This window comes from Coptis chinensis, chromosome 5 (assembly GCF_015680905.1).
Source record: "Coptis chinensis isolate HL-2020 chromosome 5, ASM1568090v1, whole genome shotgun sequence".
In the NCBI taxonomy this organism is placed as follows: Eukaryota; Viridiplantae; Streptophyta; class Magnoliopsida; order Ranunculales; family Ranunculaceae; genus Coptis; species Coptis chinensis.
The window spans coordinates 59,956,744-59,977,994 of record NC_141460.1 but is presented as its reverse complement, the minus strand read 5'-3'; the positions used below and the strand labels follow the sequence as shown (position 1 = coordinate 59,977,994).

The window sequence follows — 21,251 nt, the reverse complement described above, 5'->3', positions numbered from 1 at the left end:
GGCCGCATTGAAGGACTCTTCAGAAATATCTAGTACTCTCAGAGCAAAACGAATGGCATTTTCAGCTGATCTCTTCTTCACCTCCTGCACTACCTTGGAATAGAACTCGGAGGTCTCAGCTAGGAGGTCATCAGCCTTCTTATCAGAACGAAGACATTTCTCTTTCAGAGCTCTCTCATAACCTGACATGACCTCATTTATATGGGCAATGGCTTGACCAAGGGTTCTCATCTCGGTGTTCCTACGGTGAAGTTCCCCTTAGACCTGGTCATGCTTTGCTTGCAGGGTGGTGAAATGGGAGCGCAGATCCAAGAACTTCACCTTCCAAGTAGCAGCATCAACATCTCCTTTCTGGGCTTTTTCCAGAGAGCCCCGAAGGTTGGAGATCATATCTCTCATATTTTTTAAACTAGTACCAGATTTCCTCTCTCTGGCCAAGAGTTGTTCAACCTAGATTTGCAGCTCCTCAACTCTTTTCTCAGCAACCTCTTTTGCCTAGATCAGCTCGCCAGTAGCCATGTCATCAGTGGATGTATCGGCTGAGGCCACAAAGATAGGCTCTTTATATGGCTAAAAAGTCATTCACTAACTGGAAAAGGATACAGAGTGCGTAAGTGACACAATGATAGAAATAGAACATTGAACAGAGAGGGAAAGTTTTACCTTAGCAAGATGAACAACAGATCGATGAAAAGACAAGTCTAGGCTCCCAGCCATGCTGGCCTCAGCCTTGTCAACAGGAAGTCACGCAGCTTTCAGAACTCCAAACGCGATGTCAACATCATTTATAGAATGCTTGTTGGTAATAGGAAGTTCATCAGTTCATCCCCAACGCCTCATCTCTACGATCGTCTCCCTTTCAGGGGAATCCAGAGATTTAGGTGAGAAGGGGATGTCATCACTCCCCCTCCTCCTATCACCAAATTAAGGAGGAGGGAGAGCGATAGTTACAGTGGTTGTTTCAGCAATACCCTTCCCTTTACGATTACTAGGGAGGGAAGGGTCAACAGTCAAAAGGACATTATCACTAGTTTCTTCAGAACCTGCAAGAGGATCTGGAACTGATAGGGGTACAACTACATTCTTACAAGACTTAAAAGGTGGGGGAATACTAGCAGAGACCTTGAAAAGTATTTCTTCATTTACGGTGAGAGGACAAAATTTCATTTTCTTACCAGAGGGGGCAACATCAGAAGAAGAAGCAGTATTAGATCTGTTCAACCTAGAACGGTTAGATGCACGCAATTCCCTTTTAAATTTGCTGGCTGCCAGCAGTTCATGAGGTAGTTTAGGGCCCCTCCAGCTAGTGATCACACAATCATCACTGACAACAGGCTCCTGAACTGAACCCAATGTTGCAGCATCACTAGAGACGGCCCTAGAACTTTTCTCCTTGCGGTTTCTTTTTCTTCTAGTAATCAAAGAGGAGTCCTCCTGAACTGGGGGAGGAAGAAGTCCAATCTTGATCCACGGAGGAGGAGAGTGTTGTGCACCTAGAATTTACAGTGTTTATCTGAAAAGGGGAAAAGCCAGGGACAAGTTGCAGCAATTCTTTAGTAGACATGTTGAAATACTCAAAAAGACGAGTGGGATCAGGAACTACCACCCAAGGCATCCTCTGTTCCTTGAGGATCTTCTTGATGAAGTCCACCATAGCAGCATCAGTTGCAGTTAGTTGATTCCAATGGATAAGAGTCATCTAAGGAACAATAGCAAAAAAATTCAGTCGAAAGACTCTTATATCAAATTATAAAGTTTCTGAGTAAGAAGACTTACTAGTTAGAGCATGGGTGTGTTTTCTAGGAACATGAATCCCCATTGGCTCACCATCAGCATCAGAAGGACGAACGTCCCACACATCACCTAGCACATGAAAGTGGTGATCAGCCCAGCCTTCGTCACTCTACTTCCCCTCAAAATAGACGATCGGAGAGTTCTTGTGTCTGGTCATGATATAATAGTATGACTGGTCTAGAATAGGCCGGACCTCATAAAAGTAACCAAACACCCAACGGTTCAGAGCGAATCCATGTCTCTTGGCAAAAAGGAAAAATACATGACAGTTCTATAAAATAGGGGTGTTGCCTGACCAAGAGCAAGATTGAAGTGAATCAGACACTCTCTCAGCAATGGGTGAAGAGGAAGAATGAGTCTGGCCCTAAGCTGACCAATGGATAACTTCCTTATAGGCCAACTCATCAGATAACCTCCCCCACTCCAGGCCGATATTTTCAGGGATGTGAAATTTCTCTCAAATCAGTTCCAGGGAGGAAAGATCTCCAAAGTTTACAAGTGACCAGTTGGAATTCATGATCGGAAAAAAGAAAAAGTTTCAAGTTTTGGTTAAACCCTAACATGAGATAAAAAGGTTCAGTATGCAGAAAAAAGTAGCAGAAGAGATAATGAGAGTTCTCTCACTAGATCTTTTCATATACAGATAAGATGGACAGTTACGATTAGCCCAAGCATCGTGTCTTTTCAGGATGGAACTGCCATCATTACCTTTTTTGGGAAACGGCGTGTCTGTTCGAGCCATCTTTTCAGAGCCTTAATTAGTTGGATACGCCAGCAGTTCCAGTAACAATTTTGGAAAAAGATTCTCGCGCCAAAAGCAGCGTCGCTTCAAGCTCCCACGTGCTAGATGGCACGAGAGGATGCATCTGTAGGGGGATTTCCCATCATTGAACAGATGACACGTGTAGGGGAAATGACCTAAGACTATAGATGTCTAGAATGAGACGAGGACCATTGGATCAGTTCCATGAATAAGTGATCTAGTGCTTAGCATGAGTGTTTAGTAGACATGTGCTAGGCACGTGGCTGACCGCCTCTAAGTATAACAGTTCTCCAAGTTGTTAGGAACTGATATATACAGTTCCTGAACAGAAGGAAACTGAAGATGGTGATCTCTGATGATAAGGAAGGAATCGTGATGACATACCTTTGGAGTTATCTTTTATATATAATCTTCCTATACACGATAGGACATTATGATCAACAAGGAAACTTACCTCTCATAAGATATGGTCTAGATTCAGACTTCCATAAGAAGAGAAATCCTAATAGGAAGGCAGAGTCCAAAGATGGAATGGAACTCACAAGATTTTCCTATATAAACCATATGGATTTGCTCTTAGGAACTACGCAAAATAGGGTTTGATTCTCCTTAAGAACAAAAGAGATACGTAGACAACCTTCAGACCGTTTAACCCTGAACTCACCATCATCTCATCCCTTCTCTATTCAGTAGAGGCTTCAAGATCAAAAGGCACAGAGGAAGATCAGGGGATACTTAGAATTTCCCCTACATATACTATGGCAATTTAATGAGAAGAAGAGATTAGGGGGATTTGATTCCACCTTGATTTATTCTTAATATGCTAGTGTAGAGTTTGTTGCAACCCTAATCTTTATGTTTTCACATAAAGGTTAGGTCTTTATCCCTAATTATTCATGACATCTCTACCAACTAATAATTAGCATGTGAGCCAATTAAAACCCATTCTCATGGTGAATTAACTACCTTCAGAGTGGAATATCTTACTACAACTATTCTATACTAACACATCAAGTTTTCATCAAAGCTTTAATCAAACCCCTCCAATGGAGGTTTAACTATGAATCATGAGACTATCATAAACATAATAATAAGTAGAAGAAGACATAAGGAAGAACTACTTTATTAAAGATAACTTGACTTGAATTAATGGTGGCTAGGCTAATAAAATAATAACTAGGGTTTAAAACTAAAGAAGAAAAACTAGTTTATTATCTAATGGGTTCTATGGGATTAATTAACTAAGGGGTGACATTCTGAGAGTTTTGCCTTAGTCCCCTTTATATAAGAGAGGGCTACGTTTATAATTTCATGCATTGGCTTTGGAGCTATGTTTTGGGCCATTAAATCAAGCCCAAAACCTAATTACTTAAGTCAAAAAAGGGTTTCTTTGTTAGAAATTACTGCAACAGCCTTTTCATCCAATTTTACTCCTCTGATTGGATCAAGACCTAGACTATTAGAAAGATCTTTCCGAGCTGGTCGTTTTGACATATAGTAGGCCCAATTCTGAGGTATAAGTCCAAAGATACGGCCTACGGAAGTTTTGTTGACTTTTATACTCTATTTCTACCCGCGTTGACTTTGACTTTTCAACTTTGACTGAGCTTTAAAAAGGTTTTTTCTCCTTGAAACTTGGGCTTTAATCATATAACTTCTTAGCAACCAACCTTTTCTTCTTTCTCTTGTAAAAGTGACATATTTCTTCATATATTTGACTCAAATACCTGAAATATACAAAAGCATGTAAACAGTACTAACTCTTATTTATTATAGACATAATTGGTCTAAATGTAATATTATTAAGGGGTTAAAACTACAGTTTTGGGCTCTTATCAAACCACCCCCAAACAACATTTTGCTTGTCCTCAAGCAAATATGAGAAATTAAAATAAGTGACCAAAAAATGGAGTTCTAACTAATCTCGTTTTCACGAAATAGAGTCGCGATTGCATTGACCATATGCAATAAGGCCTTAAACCACTAGGAATTCCCTAGTGGACAAGTTATAGCCTTGTGAGAGTTTTCCAGAGAAGGTACTCACAAACTTCATCTATACTATAATGGCTAAGAAATAAAATTACTGTTTCCTTATTTATTATCAGATATCTATACATCTCTCTATACCTAGCAATGAATACAGAATAATCAATTCGAAATCAAAGCTAATTCGTGCATAATAATCAATCATCTATGGATAAACATATATATAATTAATTATATGCTATGAAATGCAATAACAAGTCTGTTTCTAAAACTTTGGAATAGCGTCCTTAAGTAGGTCCTCACAAATATGTCAAGACAAAAACACTATAATTTTTCCACTCAAGTTTTGCTCACTCTAGTGCGCAGTGGGCCACATTTTACCTTACAAACTCAATGAAGTACAAGGAAGCCGAAGTCGATCAAACACATCTGCCACTTACTATCACACTAACCTAATCCTAAGTAACCTAAAGGTTTTTATTAGGTGTTGCGGGGATTAGGTGATGGTTTAAGAATGAATGAAATGGATATTCAAAGGATAAGTCTAAGATAATAGAGTCTTCAAAATATGTAACTAGAGAAAATCTTGTTCTTACTTTGCTTCTACACTTTGTTTCCATCCTTAACCATTTTTTTTTTCTTTTGGCTTTTAACTTTTTTTATTATTTTTTTGGAGTTCTAACTTTTTATTTTATTTATTTATTTATTTTCCTTTTCTTTGGATGAAAACTTTCTTTTCTTTTCTTATTTGAAGTAACTAACAAATTCTTAGTTTTCCACAGGTATTTCTCTTTCATATAAGTTTGAATTTCTGGCTATATCGATCCAAAAATGGCCTAAATTCTCGCTTAGGATATGGTATAGTGAACAAGCAAGTGGACGTGTGATTTATCTATTCGGAATTTACTTCTCCTTTGTGTCATTATATCAAATATTTCACTCATATAAGGCTTTAAAGCTATATTCTCATAGGATTTGTAGAATAAGTACTGTAGCCTAGATTTCAGAAGCTTACTGCCAATACAAACATAGATGCTCATGCAATATATTTATGGAAAGATGCAATGAATATTACCTACATATTAACCTAAATTTCTAAAAACTATTCTAATTTAAGAGCTAAAGTGAAACTTCTAGACTACTATCATCACAGAAAAAAAAACAATACCAATATTCCTAAGTGCATATTATAAATACTTTTTATTATTTTTTACTAGAAAATAAGTGCATATATATATATATTCTAATAGGTGTCTTAAATTACGCGTGTTTCTATGCCACCACCAAACAAAAACATACTTTGTCCTCAAAGTATATAAATAAGAAGGATATAAAATACCATGGAAATGCGTGAAAATTTTAGAACACCTGCAAAACAAATTTAGAACATACTAATATAGGTAAATAAAAACAGACCCAACTCCTATAGGAGTTCTACCCATTATGGGGATAACAAAAAATTAAATTGCTTGGGACATAAACAAATACTAACAAAGAGTAAAACTTACCTCATATCCATCATTTAAGCGTTGTCCTCCTCTTCTATAAAGAAATGAGGTTCATTTGCATCCTGCCAAGCCATGTTAATTTGCCAGGCCTCACGCCATTTATCATCAATCCGTGCTAACCTGTTAAGCGTTACTCGGTCTGATGGGGTGTAAGGGCAACCCAATGAGGTTGTAGCCTCCACCCAGCCAAGTCATAGCATGAAAAGAACGTACAATGTAATTTGTGGGTCGCATAATGTCAACCCCAACCCAATCCGTGTAGCGGAATGCGAAATCAGGAAAGAAACATACCATGATGCGGCAAGCCAAGGCGCATATAAGAAGGTACTTCTGCTTCATACTATGGGCTCCTGCTAAACTGGACACTAAGGTTTGGGGAATATCATATAGCATACGTCCCTCGGCTAAAGCAAGGACAACGTCACCCGGGCGTTATTAGCGAGAAAGAAAACTACCATTCCGCTAAGATATTGAAAGATAAAAAGAACATGATAGTGCCTACGTTAAGGGACAGGCTACCAAGGGCTACGTTAAGATGCCCTTGGTCCTCTACACAAAAAATCCCTGCCCCATAAGTCTCTTGGAAATACCCATAGTTATATATAAGTATAAATTATCAGACATATAGCCCCATGAGTTTTAGGGAGCGGGCATATGCATCCCAACGAAAAAAGCTACCAAAAACTTCTTTCGAAATCCATTGTTATATCATCAATGGTGACAGAGAACACTTGTTCCCCATCTAGTCGATAAACACTACACCATAACAAGGATTTTCTAACAATTGCAATTTCACGTTTGTAACACATATACATCGGTTTGTCAATTAATAACGATTAGAATTTCGTTACAAAGTTACTTAACCGTTACTAAATTACCGGGATTACTTTGTGAGGTTTATCTAGATATTAACTAACGGATAGCAAACTGTGACAGATGCTAAAATGAAAATGAGAAAGTGAGACCAATTAACAAAAAAAAACAAAAGAAAAAGGCGAAAGTTTAAGCTGGATTATTATTTCACCTCGCTCATTAGGTCAAGTGGTCAACATACCCATGAGGCAGAATATGAAGATTAATTAAGCGTAAGGGGGAAAACATACCTCGGCGCTACTGGTTCTCGCTGTCGCCTCTACCAAGAGCCAGATAATCTAATTATATGTTCATTTTCATTAGTTTTTGTTTTTTTCGTCTTCTTTGATATATGGATTGTTGGTGATAAGAATAATCTAATTTAGTAGAACCATGTGTAGACACATAATGCGGCGTTAGCATCATATGAATGTCTTTGTCTAGGTTGGACATTTTTTTTACTGTGTATAAGCATGTAGGCTATTAGTAAGAGAAGATTTTTCTCAGGCGATGAATGATTTCCTTAAAGTTTCCATGCGTGATATTACCAAATCTGCTTCGGAAGGTGGCCGCACTGGGTGGGACGAAGTTGGCGAACTTGTGAAGATAAGGAATGCAGTTCAGGAGGTAAACTTGTGAACATATGCAATAACCTAAAGCTGAGCTGTTGAAACGTGTGTTATTGTGATGTTCTATTTTTGGCTTTAGGTCCGGGATGTATTCTCAAAAGCAGCTGCTGCTGCAGCACCGTGCCTTCTTTTTTTTTTTGACGAGTTTGATTCTATTGCACCAAAAAGAGGGCATGATAATACTGGAGTCACCTATGATGGTGATCAACACTGTCTTATCAGTTATGACGTACAATTACCCAACTGAGAAGTTGAGTGTGCATGTATCGGACAATTGTGGGTCAGATTTGACCTTCTATTCTCTCCTCGAGGCCTCTCAGTTTGCCAAGCACTGGATACCTTTCAGCAAGACCTACAACATCGAACCAAGGTCCCCATCTACTTATTTTTCTTCAAAGTCTGACCCACTTGTTGATAATAAGGTTCTGTCGTCCATTAAGGTACGTCTGTTTTTCGTAGTATTATTGTTATTGTTTACTTGTTATTAGGTGGTCCTAAAGACCTAAATAGATACTGCATGCCATGCTACACCAATGTGCACATTCTCAATTTACAAGAGACATAAGAGTATAAGACACGAATACAGGACTATATCATTTTTAAAAAGCTTTTGAAGAAGTGTGCATTATAACCTACTGCACCAATGTGCACATTCTCAATTCGCAAGAGACATGAGACACGACTATACCATCCTTTACCTCAGCAATTTTTAAAAAACTTTTGAAGAATTATGCAATTATTTTCACTTCTTGTATTATTTCATTTACTAGTTTGTTAGGTTTTTAATAATCTACATAAAAGAATAAGAGTAGTCAACCATGAAACAGATCAAATGGATAACAAACACACTACCTTTCCATATGTATGTCTAAACAAATTCAATCTTCATTCTTTGCAATAGTTCACAAGCTTAGTGTGTTACTGCGTTGTACTAGTTTTTATTTCGTTTTTGCAGTTGCATACATTTTTCCTTTGGATATTATAGAAATTGTATGAGGAGATGGAGCATCGAATTGAAACAACATCTAAGTTGGGTCAAATTCCGGAAGATATTCGAATAAAACACAAAGGATTCTCTGAATGGGACTCAGTTTCATCTCCACGTGACCATCAAACAATTCTTCAGGTACCAGACCATACATATTCCAATCAAAGCTTCACGGTAGATATGAACATACTTCCTTAGCATACGCGTAAACATTGTTTTATTCCTTTAGGTACTAATTGACAGAAGAAATCCTTCTGCAGTTGAAATTGATGGAGTTCCTTTGCCAACGTTGGTTTACTTGGCGCGAGAGAAGAGACCCAGTCACCCTCATAACTTTAAAGCTGGACCAATGAATGCCTTGGTAATATAAGCTTCAGAATCAATACACCATTTGTAGTTAAAATTCATGGATAACATACATGCTTAGAAGTTCACATTTGATAACATTTTTATGTAGATAAGGGTGTCATCAAAGATAAGTAATGGGACAATTATTCTGAACGTTGACTGTGACATGTCTTCCAACAACTCTGAATTGGTGAGAGATGCATTGTGTTTCTTCATGGATGAAAAACAAGGCCATGAGATTGCTTTCGTACAATATCCTCAGTGCTTCAACAATATGACCCAAAATGATATCTATGGTGGTGCTTTAACTGTAATTCAGGAAGTAAGTACCATGAAGAGCTTTCATACATTGAATTTTTGCCAATTTTTTTTTTCATATTTTCTGTCAATGAACTAATTTTTTACGTATATAACAGAATCATTGGAATCCCCACAATCTTACAGAACCGAAACCACCATGCCTTGAAACATTACTTCGAGCACGTCCTCCCAAGTAAGTTGTCTTGAAATTTGAACGTTTGCTGTAAAGAGTTGTCTTCAATTTGGTTTGACATATATATGATCTGATTTCTAATAATGATATTAATTTATATATTAAATTGAACATTTGCTGTAAATGTTTTATGGTCATTCATTGCCACTGGTTACTGAAGGGTGCACCATTTTTTATGGTGTAGAACTACAGCATATGATCTAAAAAACTTAACAGTAAAACCTGAAAAGAAACTCTAATTCCCTCCAATTCCTTTAGTTCCACAATCTGCCAATATTTACATAAACCTTTATTATGAAACAGAGAACGTAACAACTTGAGTGGACCTCGCTAGAGCCCTTGTTCTCGATACCTGCCATGTAATGTAAGGAGAGCTTGGAAGTTCCAGTTTTCCGTAGGAGTTAGCAACCTCAGTCTGTGCAGAACTTTGAGTGAAAAAATTCCAAAGACTATACCTTATAATTAAGTTGTGGATCCAATTTCCATTACTTATCCTTTCAGGTTATCAAACCAAGTGTTGTTGGCGGTTTTGAAAAGGCAGCATTGATTGCAAAGTGGGCCCAGAAGCAGGAGAAGATGGCAGTTCCCAGTTCTGCATATGAAAGCAGCTTAAGTCTAGCTGCGTATATACAGTTTGCGTATTATATTCAGCAGGAAAATACAGATATATGTAACGTGAAAAATAAGGAACCAGGAGAACCTGTAGCCCATGGTCTTGGAACTTATTGATGGCTTAAAGAAGATGTAACCACCGAGTCGCTTATGATAATTGGTCATCCTTATAAAGAAGTTATTGATGCATCTGTCAAAGATGCAGCACGGCTCCTCCTAAATTTCAAAATTGATCCCAAAAATCATCTAGAGAACTTACATCGGAGAGCATGTTCGAAGATATCAAATGACTGGATTACAAGGATTTCACTTGCTCTCTCGACGTACTAGAAGTTGGAAAAATGACTGATGTAAGTATTATTTCCTAAGATACGGTTTTAGGTAATATGTAGTCTGTGATAAGTCTTTGTACATATCTTGTTGTGGCCCACCCAAGGTGTGTCCCTGTAGCGTGTTGAACCCACTACCCCTTTGATATACATAGTTACTGTTGGGGATTATACCAATACCAATCGATTCCCCAACTACACAGATAACTTGTATATGAACACAATTCAACTCCGGACAAAATCTAGATATCAACTACAACTTATACTAACATGCCCAACTCGCTAAACAACTATTAACAACAGATAATAATGTAAAGCAGTAAAAGCAAACCACAACACAAAAGATTTACCGCGGTGGTTGATGATGATGCCTACTTCCACAAGAAAGAGTCTTTTTATAAAGTGGGAAGGAAGATTACAATCTCTCCTTTCGGTCTCTCACCTTACTAGATCACTTTATCTCTTTACTGAGGTTGTATCTCTCAGAAGGTTATCTCTCAATCTTGATAGCTTTCAAGATTGGGTTTCTCTCTTTTTTGTTTTAGTCTGGATTCCAATCCTTCTGACTTGGTTAGGTTAGGTTTTTCCAAACCTTGATTTTGGTTTTTATCTCCAAAAACCAAATTTCGCCATTCTTGTAAAGCGAGGGCCCACGAATTAGACACAGGCGCCGCTTCTCTTTGAGTTGGTCTTGGTCGCGCCTAACGACGAGTCCGAATCAACTCGAATTTGCGGGGTTTAATTTGTCCAGCTTTCCAAATTCTCTCCTCATGTGAGGGATAACTCCAACAGTTACATCTCTTTCCAACAGCTTGATCATTTGGAGGAAAATGGTTGTTAAAAGGTTAACATGGTAAGTCATGAGAAGTCACAAGTTCAGTTTGACAAAAAGTCCACAGCGGTATGGTATGATTCAGGCACAAGGTGCTTTTGTGTATTTTTGTTTTTATAATTATTTATGATATTCATGGCTAAAAAAATAATGCACTGAGGCTTAAGCCTTTTATGGGTTAGCGCCTTGAGGCTTAAGCCTTGCATGTTTTTACTTTTTATTATATTTTTATGATGACTTAACCCATCGTAACTTATGTACAGACTACAAACTCCCTTCTAGGTTATGTTTTGATGTTTGAGCATCAAAACACCTCATTTTATTGAAAATCAGAAACTTATATCTTCCAAATTCATTTCTCCTGATTCTCCTTGCCCCTCACCTCCCTTTTTTTTTAAGCCTCAAGCCTCAGAGGTGTAGCATGCCCTTGAGGCTTAGATTCGATTTTATTAAACGCTGATAATATTGGTATTTCTCAATTTTCTTTTTTTTCACTTTTAGCGCCAACGATAAGCTTTTAAAGAGATATTTCAATGTAAGACTGTAAATGTACCTTGTGTATGGTTAATAAAAGATCTTGGGTGATTTTAACTTGAAGAGTGCCTTTGAGAAACCAGTATCTTGCTTCAAAAGGTTTAAATTGTTCCACAATTGCTATTTTCTTTCTTACAATTCCTTTTGTACTTATGAAGAATAGTGTACTTATCTTTCTTCATGGATTTCTTGGAAGTGGTGAAGACTGGATACCCGTCATGAAGGCTTGTTCAACCTCTGTAAGATGCATTTCAGTTACACTACCAGGACACGGTGGATCACGGATAGAAAGCCATGCTAATAAGGAATCTGGACAAGAACCAAGAATGTCAGTTGAAGTAATTGCAGACATATTAGCTAAGTTAATTCACAATATTACCTCTAGTAGAGTTGTCCTGGTTGGTTACTCAATGGGAGCAAGGATTGCTCTATGCATGGCCCTGCGATGTGATAATCTGGTATGCTATTGGCCGTATAAATTGAATATTCACTATGGAGCTGCTTTCTCTGTCTGACCATGCAGCTAACAGTGCTTTATGCTGGTCGTAAAAGTCAATGGAGTTGTTATAATATTTGGAAGCCTTGGGTTGAAGGATCTTAGAGTGAGAAGAAGGGGTATAGCTCAGGATGACACGCAGTGCCGGCTCGTCCGTTAGGCGAGCTAGGCAGTCGCCTAAGGCCACATATTTGGGAAGGCCTCCAAATTTCTAAATTAGCCTTATAGCAATCCTCTTATTTCTGTTTTTAATGCGGTATTATGGTAATAAACAATATATATAAATGGTAAATGTCATTTCGGGTAACTAAATCCTTTCACTCCACGCACTAATTTTCGGGAGAGAATTAATTAATCGGGGTACATATTCTAGTGCTCCTCTATCATATGCTAATCCCGAAGTTTATCAAGGATCCAATGATCAGAAATAAGTCATAAGTTTTGTATTTTGTGAATGCGTCCTTAGTTAATCAATTTTCTCAAAAAAAAAATATATATATTTTATAACCAAAAAGTCCACGTTCTCTATTCTTCTCAATATTCCCCACACCTTCCCTTCACTTCTTCACTTTTCCCCTCTCTTTATGTAATACTTTTATTGTTTGTATTTAATTTTTTGAGTTAAACATAATTTTCAAATAATAAAAGAATATATTTTTCTCTAATTTTTCTGTTCGGAATTGGATCTACACTATGGGTGTGTTTGGAAGTTTTCCTTTGGAATTGGAATTGAAAATATAATTCCAAAACTTACAATTTCAAGTAGTTAAAATTCCTGAATATATGGAAATCTCAAGTTTCTGCCCCCTATAGAAACTTACAATTTCTTGATTTTGGGGATTTGAGATTTCTATTCCAGTGCATAAAAAGTTGCCAAACAGGTTGACTCTTAATTTTCAGAAATATATTATGAATTCCACCCTAAAATCCTAGTTGCCAAACACACCCTATGGTAAATTTGGTGTTTTATTTTCCAATTATGTATAACGATTACATAATTGATTTTAATATATTATTTGGAAATTTGAATTTTCGTACAATGAAACAGGGTACTTTTCTAACGGTTTATTTTTCCATTTAAGGTCACAAATTTTGTTTTCGCCTAAGGCCTCGCTTTGCCTAGAGCCGGCCCTGATGACACGAGCACAGTCTCTCAGAGTCCATGGGCTGCAGCCTTTTCTGAATACCTGGTATTCCGGGGAACTGTGGAATGGGTAAGTGCCCAACTTCCTGCTTGCTTTCCTTTGTATCTTTAGTTATACATTCCCATGTGAGCGATTACGCACAGCCACTATTGAAGGCATATATGTATTGGACACAATCAAGTCTGCCTTTTCTTTTCTTTTTTTCATTTCATTTGCTCCATGTGCCGCTTTCATTTATCTAACTCTCTATGCACATGAGCAGCTTAAAAGCTCATCCCCACTTCGAACAAATACTTTCAAGCCGTATGCAGCGTAATAATATGGATGCTCTAGCAAATGCTCTGTGACTTGAGCGTTGGGAGGCAACTGTAAGTTCTTCCACCCCTCTTTATACTGTATTGGCAATACAAAATAAGCATCATGTCACCATTTTAAAATCTGTCTTTCTTTTATCTAGCAATTATTGGCTTTGGCATATGGTATTGCACTTGTGAGACACCATGTTGCTCGTAACTTCGACGTCATCCGCATCGCAGTTCTCTCATAAATGCTTAAAGAAACAAGTCTAGCATCTCATCTCTTCGCGTTAGGCCAATAAGACCACTAACTCCTTGGAAGAAATTGGCAAAAACGCTACCAGAATAATCTAAATATCACCACCAGTCTCACATGGTCCGTGCTTCTAGTCTTCTAGAGGAGTTATTAGTCAATGTGATGACATTAGCGGGTTGCCACCTTATATTGGTGACTTTCCAGTTGCTGCACCCACATGAACCGTTTGCTTCCCTTTTTTTCTTACCAGTATGAATGGTTTGTTAATACAAAGTTTTAACTCCTTGATTTTGTGGTTGCTCATTTAGAGTCGAACAAGAGATTTGAGAGAAAATGGGTGGTCTCATACTGCCACCAACATTTCCTTATACTACATGGTTCCTTGTACAAAGTTAAGTAAGACTACAATATGAAAGATGTTTCACTCTTTCTTTAGGCAGAATAGAATTGTATTAAGGGTTAAGTAGTATTACCCCCTAGATGAGCCAATTAGGATCCCCCCTAGATCCCCCTCTCCCCAAACACACGGTCAATTTGATTTGACTGTTAACTTTCAAGTCAAATGGCTGAAAATAACACAATTGCCCCACCTAATTAAAATTGAACATTTGTTTTTTGAAAATAATGAGGGCATTTGTGTAATTTTCAGTTGCTTGATTTGAAATTTAAATGTCAATCCAAGTTGACCTTGTGTTTAGGGGGGAGACCCTAATTGGCCATCTAAAGAGGGGGGGGGGGATCCTAATTGGCTCATCTAGTGGGGGGTAATACTAGCACTACTACAGAAAAGCTCATATACCACTGTTATTTACAGTGGTAAAAAACCTTTAGCCACTGTTTTCATACCATGGTAACAACCACCGTGACAAATACTTCTAACAAAACCGTGGGGAAAAGTACCTCTTATATACCACGGTTTTGAGTAAAACAGTGGTATTAGGATTTACAAACCGTGGGAAATAGTGATGATATATACGGACGGTTGATACCAAACCGTGGTTATATAAACCGATTATACCTCGGTTCTTATCAAACCGTGGTGTATAGTCATTACAAACCGTGGGTTATATAAACTGCTTATACCTCGGTTCTTATCAAACCGTGGTTTATAGTCTTTTTTTAAAAAAATAAATAAAAACCCCTAATTATTTGATTCTAATCATATTCATTCAACCTGCAACCTGCCCATTTTCACCATATATATCCACACTTTGGATTTAAAACACATTGCTCAAATAAACAATTCATAGTACAACACAAACAAAAGAAATAAATTTACACATCCAACACAAAGACATTGAATTGCTAAAAGAATTTTGAACTTTTTGAATCATCAATAATGAAAGAAACATCCAAATTTACTTGTTATATCAAAATAATAATGACCTAACTTGTTGCATCAATAAAAAGCAATCTATTTGTTCTATCTAAAATATCAAAAAATGGTGAGACCCAAGCACCACACCTTAACTGGAAAGGGTCAAAACCTAGTTAAGACTCGACGCTTGGCTCGAATGCTCCATTATGCTGGATGAATCTAAGAATTTCAAGTCGAACAACATTAAGTTCCTCTTGTGTGTATGTATCTTTGAGGGATAGATTTGTCATCTGCACGACCAAAGATAAAAAAGTATATAATAACTTAATAATGAAGAGTAACACAAAATAGAGATAATAAACCAACTATGCGTAGGACCAAAGTCTAAAATACCCTAAAAAAAATTATCTAAACAAGCTTCCATTATTTCCATCGTCATAAACTTCGTTACATAATACCCACTCTGTATCACCAGGTTGGTACGTGCCCTATGTACTGACAAGTAATATAATGAAAAATAATGCAACTACCCCCAATATGCAACCTTGCACTACTAGTACTTCGCGTCTAGTCTACTCCATCTCAAGGTTGAAATGTATAAAGAAATATATTGTCCTATTTGGACTAAAATACAATGTTTGTAGTGCTTGGCATGGGTCACTAATACCTTTATAAAGGGAACATGTATATATATGGGAGAGAGAGAGAGCACTTCGTTTGCTCAACCATCTATCCCATTTAATAAGTCCAATTAAGATATATGATAAGCATCCAAAAGTGTATTATGAAACCCCATTGAGACATATAAATTTGGTTCATTATGTGTTTAATAATCATGAAATAAATATGTTTTCATACTTTTGCGGTATTTGCGAAGAAACATGGAAATATTGGTTAAACCTCGCAATAAAGCACGAGGAACGGGCGATATATGAATTCTTCCAAATCCACGTAGAAGCATCAAACTTCCAAAGCTCCTACCTCTCGAACCAGGACTCGAATGCGACAAGAGAGAGCTCTTTCGATAATCGGGCGATGAACTCTACGATAGGCGGAAGTTGTAAAACCGCCCAAAATACCGGATCACATCGATCGCACATGGACCCACTCTTGCGGGGCCACAAGATTGGATGAGTCATCAATCATGGAGCATGTCAAGACAAAGATAACAAATTATTGGTGCAAAGTTGACACCTTGCATGTAATAAATTAGATTAGGTGTTAATAGTGAAAAAAAGGCAAGGTGTCACTTTGTTTTAATGTGGTAGATAAAAATGAATCAATGTGGTTTGATAATTCACGTGGGAGGAAATGAGATTTCTCTCAAATGGAGAAGAAATTAGACAAATGTGGGGACACTCCAATTACTCCCTTGACTTATTTTTCTCACATGACATTATTTTAGTTCCTTAGTGAAAATGAGAAGTTAGTTTTGGTTTTTATTAAAAAGCTTGTAATAGTTTTAATGGAGGGACACTTGTTCTTCTAGAAAATATAGAAGTGAGTTTGGTTGTGGATATTTCTTCTCTCTCTCTCTCTCTTTCTCTTTGGTGTTTTTATTAGTTCATAAGTCTTTGTCCCAAGGATCATGAGCTAACTTCCCTTTTGGGGAGTTGGTCTAACTCATGTGAGGGTAAACCAATTGTTGGTTTGGTAGGTTTAGGAAGAACAACTAACTCCTACATCCTACCCCAAAATGGTAGTTGGTGTAGAGTTTAGTTAGAAATCAAGCAAATGAGCTTAGAGATAAGTCATTGTTTGGTTTCACTTGCTAGCATGTATGAGCTCTTTAGTGAGCCATGCATGCTAGGGATCAAATCTATTTTTCCGTTAGGGACTTGTCTATGAGTCTAGGAAGAATCAAAACCTATTTCAAATCAACACTAATGATAGTTTCACATGAGGAGGATTAACTCTCCAATTTCTCTTTCAAATTTCCATTTCGTATTAAGTGCATGTTTTCATTGTTAATGTTTTTATTAATGTTTGTATAGGAAGGAAAAATCTAACATTTATATTATATCCTTACTCCTTAATTTCCCTTTATTGTAACATCTAATTTTTAGTTGTTCTAAGCTTTAGGTTAGTTCAATCCTTATTCAAACTCTACTACGAACGAAGATCGTGAGTAAAGAATCTTGATTGCTTTTACATTAATTTAGAGAGTTCAAAACTCTAAGTAGTGTTCTCCAAGCTTATATCAAATGGCGCCTGCTTCTTCTAAAGCCATAGAACTCATGCTAAAGATCGAAGTTGCATCAAGGGGGGAACCCCCATTCTCTTTATTCCTTTCCTTTGTCGCTCGTTTGCATTTTTAGTTCAAATTGTATTTTTTTTCACTTACAATAAACTTGTTCGATTTAAATTTTTTTAAGCTCCACTTGCAGGTACACAAAGTTAGGACTGGAAACAAAACTACAGGAGATTATAAGACTTCCATAAAAAATTGAACTTCTTCAGGATTACTTGACACGCCGCGTGCGCTGGTGTGTAGTCGCTACTACAAGAGTGTGACCAGCGTCCGCGAAAGATTTTTCTTTTTGCTGCCCCGCTCAACCACCAAAGATCTACAGATCTATCTTGCTACATTTCCGTGCCTAAATATCTGATCCTCAGACATGAAAAATTCGATAATCCTTTGGGATTAATCGCGATCGGCCAATTGAAACGCTTTGTTTTAGTTCAAAGGCTTAAAACGCTGAAGCTTCTGTGTTCCAATTTTCAGTATTAGTGTAATTTTTTTATGTTTTTCTGCATGTATGCCATGTATATAGTATTAGGAAATATTTATGGATTATTATTTAAGTTTTAGCCTAGAATTATGCATGAATCAAGTTCGTATACCGGTAAATATTTATATACGATTACACGGACATGAATTGCATATGAATGTATATTTACATATTAATGGTACTGTATTGCATGGGTATATGTCTTTCTACATATAAATGTTTCTTGTTACATGTTTGATATTTCTCTACGTATACGTACACGGTCTTGTCTAATAAGTCGATTTTGTCAAGAAAGAGGAGAACATTCCAAAGAGGGTTAAAATCTGAGTTGGGTAAGTTGTTTCTAAACCCTATGGGGTAAAGCTGCTCTCTATAGGACATTCGCAATCTCAATGAGTATTGTCGAAATCGATTTATTATGCAATACAAGAGTCGTATTTTAGTTTAGGTATAATACTTTGCATGTTTAGTTTTGTCATCTATTCTGACATATGTATCCTGTATTCGTATGCTAAGGTATTTAGATACGTATGAGTGATTCAAATTCCCCTGTTACTGTTGATATACGTTTACGTAATATCGATTTACAAATTAGCGTACATATACGTATTACTGATGTTTATTTGCCTGTACGTATGGAAATAATTATCGATGACACAAGCTTGCCTATTCGTATAGCTATACGTATGAGTAAAGTACCTTCACATGCTACTGCACATAGTATTATCTGAGTAGATCGTATTTGCATGTTTGTATTTTAACCCTTCCATAAATCTTAAAAAAAAAAAAAAAAAAAATTAATTAATTAATTAATTAATTAAAAAAAAAAATTAAAAATTAAAAATTAAATTAAAATTAATTTACTACCACCTTTGCATAAATTTTAATTCCATAAATCTTAAATCATATTCCAATGGTGTCTAGGAAACTTGAAAGATTGAGGTTACTTAATTAGAACCGCGTTTGCACGAAATCCTCCCTCATATCTATCTTGTGACCTGGTCGTTGGTTTATGCATCACGTATTCCTAGCTTCACAATCGCTTTCGTTAGCGCAGCTTAGACATATGTTGTTCAATCCTAATGCTTAAGATAATAATAAAATTCGAGTCCTCATAATTCCTTCTGTAAGTTAGATCTAATTTTATGCTTGCATGAGATTAAGGTCCGGTTCCACTAAAGAAATTGAACATACCTATCGTCGAAAAAAATACGATAAACAATTGCGTAAGTTCTCACCTAAAAATTGTTCTTCTTCTGCTAATTACCTTCATCACAATCCTTCGTCGCCATCAACTTCTGTCATTATGGCCGACGATCCTCCACCAGCAGAGAAGCCCCTCTCGGACTTCTATACTGCATTCTGGGGAAGGACATTCTTCCCCGCATCAAACTTGAGGACATTGTCGGTGATTTTCAGATATCCCACCAAACGCGTTTTCAGTTTGTTACCAATATATCATGGTTTGAAGCACGAAAAACCGCATAATCATCTTCGTAGACTTCAACAAGTGGCAACAACATTTCATCATCCGCCAGCCTCTAAGGAACAACTCTTGCTTCATTTGTTTCCATTCACTTTAAGCGGAAAAAGCATCAATCGGCTAGCGGGACAACAATCACAATCCATAGACACATGGAATAAACTAGTTCAAGCTTTCATGCTTCAGTTTTACACTTTCGAAAGAAAACAACCAAATGCTTGAAAAATTCAATTCTTCCAAAAAAATCCTCATGAATCCTTTTTACTGGAAGCATGGAGTCGCTTTACTCGATCTTACGTTAGAATGTCCTCACCACCAACTAGAAAAAGCTGTCCTTGTTCGTTCATTCTTTAATGGTCTGTCTGATCATCAAAAAGAAACTCTTGATATAATGAACGGAGGTTGCTTCATGGACAAAGGAGCTACTGAAGCTTATACTTTTCTTGAAAAACAAGCGAAAAAAGGTACACACTGGGGTAACACTGAGCCGTCTAGATCATCAAAGGATACTGCTACAAAAGCCACATCTATTTTTGAGGTAAAACCTGATCCTGAAATAAAAAATTTGATAGAATCCCTAACTAAAAAAGTAGATGCACTTGCAGTTCAAGTAAACGATCAACTACCAAAACCAGTCATGAACGTTGACACCGCTCCTTGTGTCCTTTGTCTTAGTCCTGATCATCCTGATGCATATTGCCCCTTGTTATATGCTTCCCCTACTCAACAAGCGGAGGAGGCATGTGCATTCAACATTCCCAATGCACCGTGGAGACAACATCCGAATTTCGGCTTTTCCAAAATAACCAACAAATGGGGGCTCCTCCTGGTTTCGCTAATCAACCTGTTCAACCTACCAATAATTTTATTCCATACCGCCAAGGAAATAATCAACAATACCAACAAGGTCAATTTCAAAATAATTCTAATGCTAATTATCAGACCAACCGCAGCCTTGTTCCAAATTAATCCAAATCCCAACTATAATCAACAACTTCTAAGCAATAATCGAGAACTACTACATTTTGACAACCATGTGCTAACCATTACGGATAGGACAAATGAGACTTTCGACTTACATGAACCAACAAATCTCAAATTTTAACGCCTATCCAACAATCACTTCAAAGAATTGGCACAAGAAAATAGTCGAAAAGGTGTGTTTCCTGCACAAGCGGTTCCAAACCCTAAACCAAAGAAACCGCGACCTTTGAACTCCAATGACCAATGCCCCTCGTACAAGCACCCCACCCAAGGTGAGGTCCATGCAATCACGACTCTACGATCTGGAAAACCGTCGACAATCGATCACGTATGCGGATGATCAACCAAAAGAACGGGGAGGGTTCCAAGGAATCTATTTCTAAGAATGAGCCTACGGAAGATTCCCCAGATTCAACAGAGTCAACACCTCCGAATGTAGGAAACAAGCAAGTAGACCCTTTTGCCAAATTCCGCCCTAAGGCACCGTTTCCTGCACGCTTGGCAAAGAATAAACCTGATGACAATTTTGCTGAAATTCGAGAGACTTTTCAAAATTTAACAATAAACTTACCTTTTCTCGATGCCTTAAAATTATTACCAAAACATGCAAAATTTCTGAAAGATATGTGCACCACAAAAAGAAGAACTAACGTTCCTCAACAAGCGTTCCTCATTGAACAGTTTCCCTCCATTACCGAACACAATGGTATAGTAAAATACAAGGACCCTGGTAGACCAACGGTTCCATGCACCTTAGGTGACAAATACACGGCTACTGCTCTACTAGACCTAGGAGCTAGTGTGAACTTACTTCCATATTATTTATTTAAACAACTAGGTCTTCATGAACTTAAACCTACCACCATGACTCTA

General features: G+C 37.2%; 1 protein-coding gene across 1 annotated transcript; it reads left to right on the top strand.

The window, feature by feature from the left end:
- Window positions 1–7,413: 7,413 nt before the first annotated feature.
- Window positions 7,414–12,260, top strand: LOC147498181 (cellulose synthase-like protein E6). The gene is made up of 8 exons (XM_086563163.1): window positions 7,414–7,530; window positions 7,612–7,719; window positions 7,784–7,972; window positions 8,518–8,658; window positions 8,750–8,881; window positions 8,978–9,190; window positions 9,285–9,361; window positions 11,865–12,260. Exons 1-8 carry the CDS (start codon window positions 7,414–7,416, stop codon window positions 12,181–12,183), a joined length of 1,296 nt encoding a protein of 431 aa, XP_086419289.1. The 3' UTR covers window positions 12,184–12,260.
- Window positions 12,261–21,251: the final 8,991 nt, after the last annotated feature.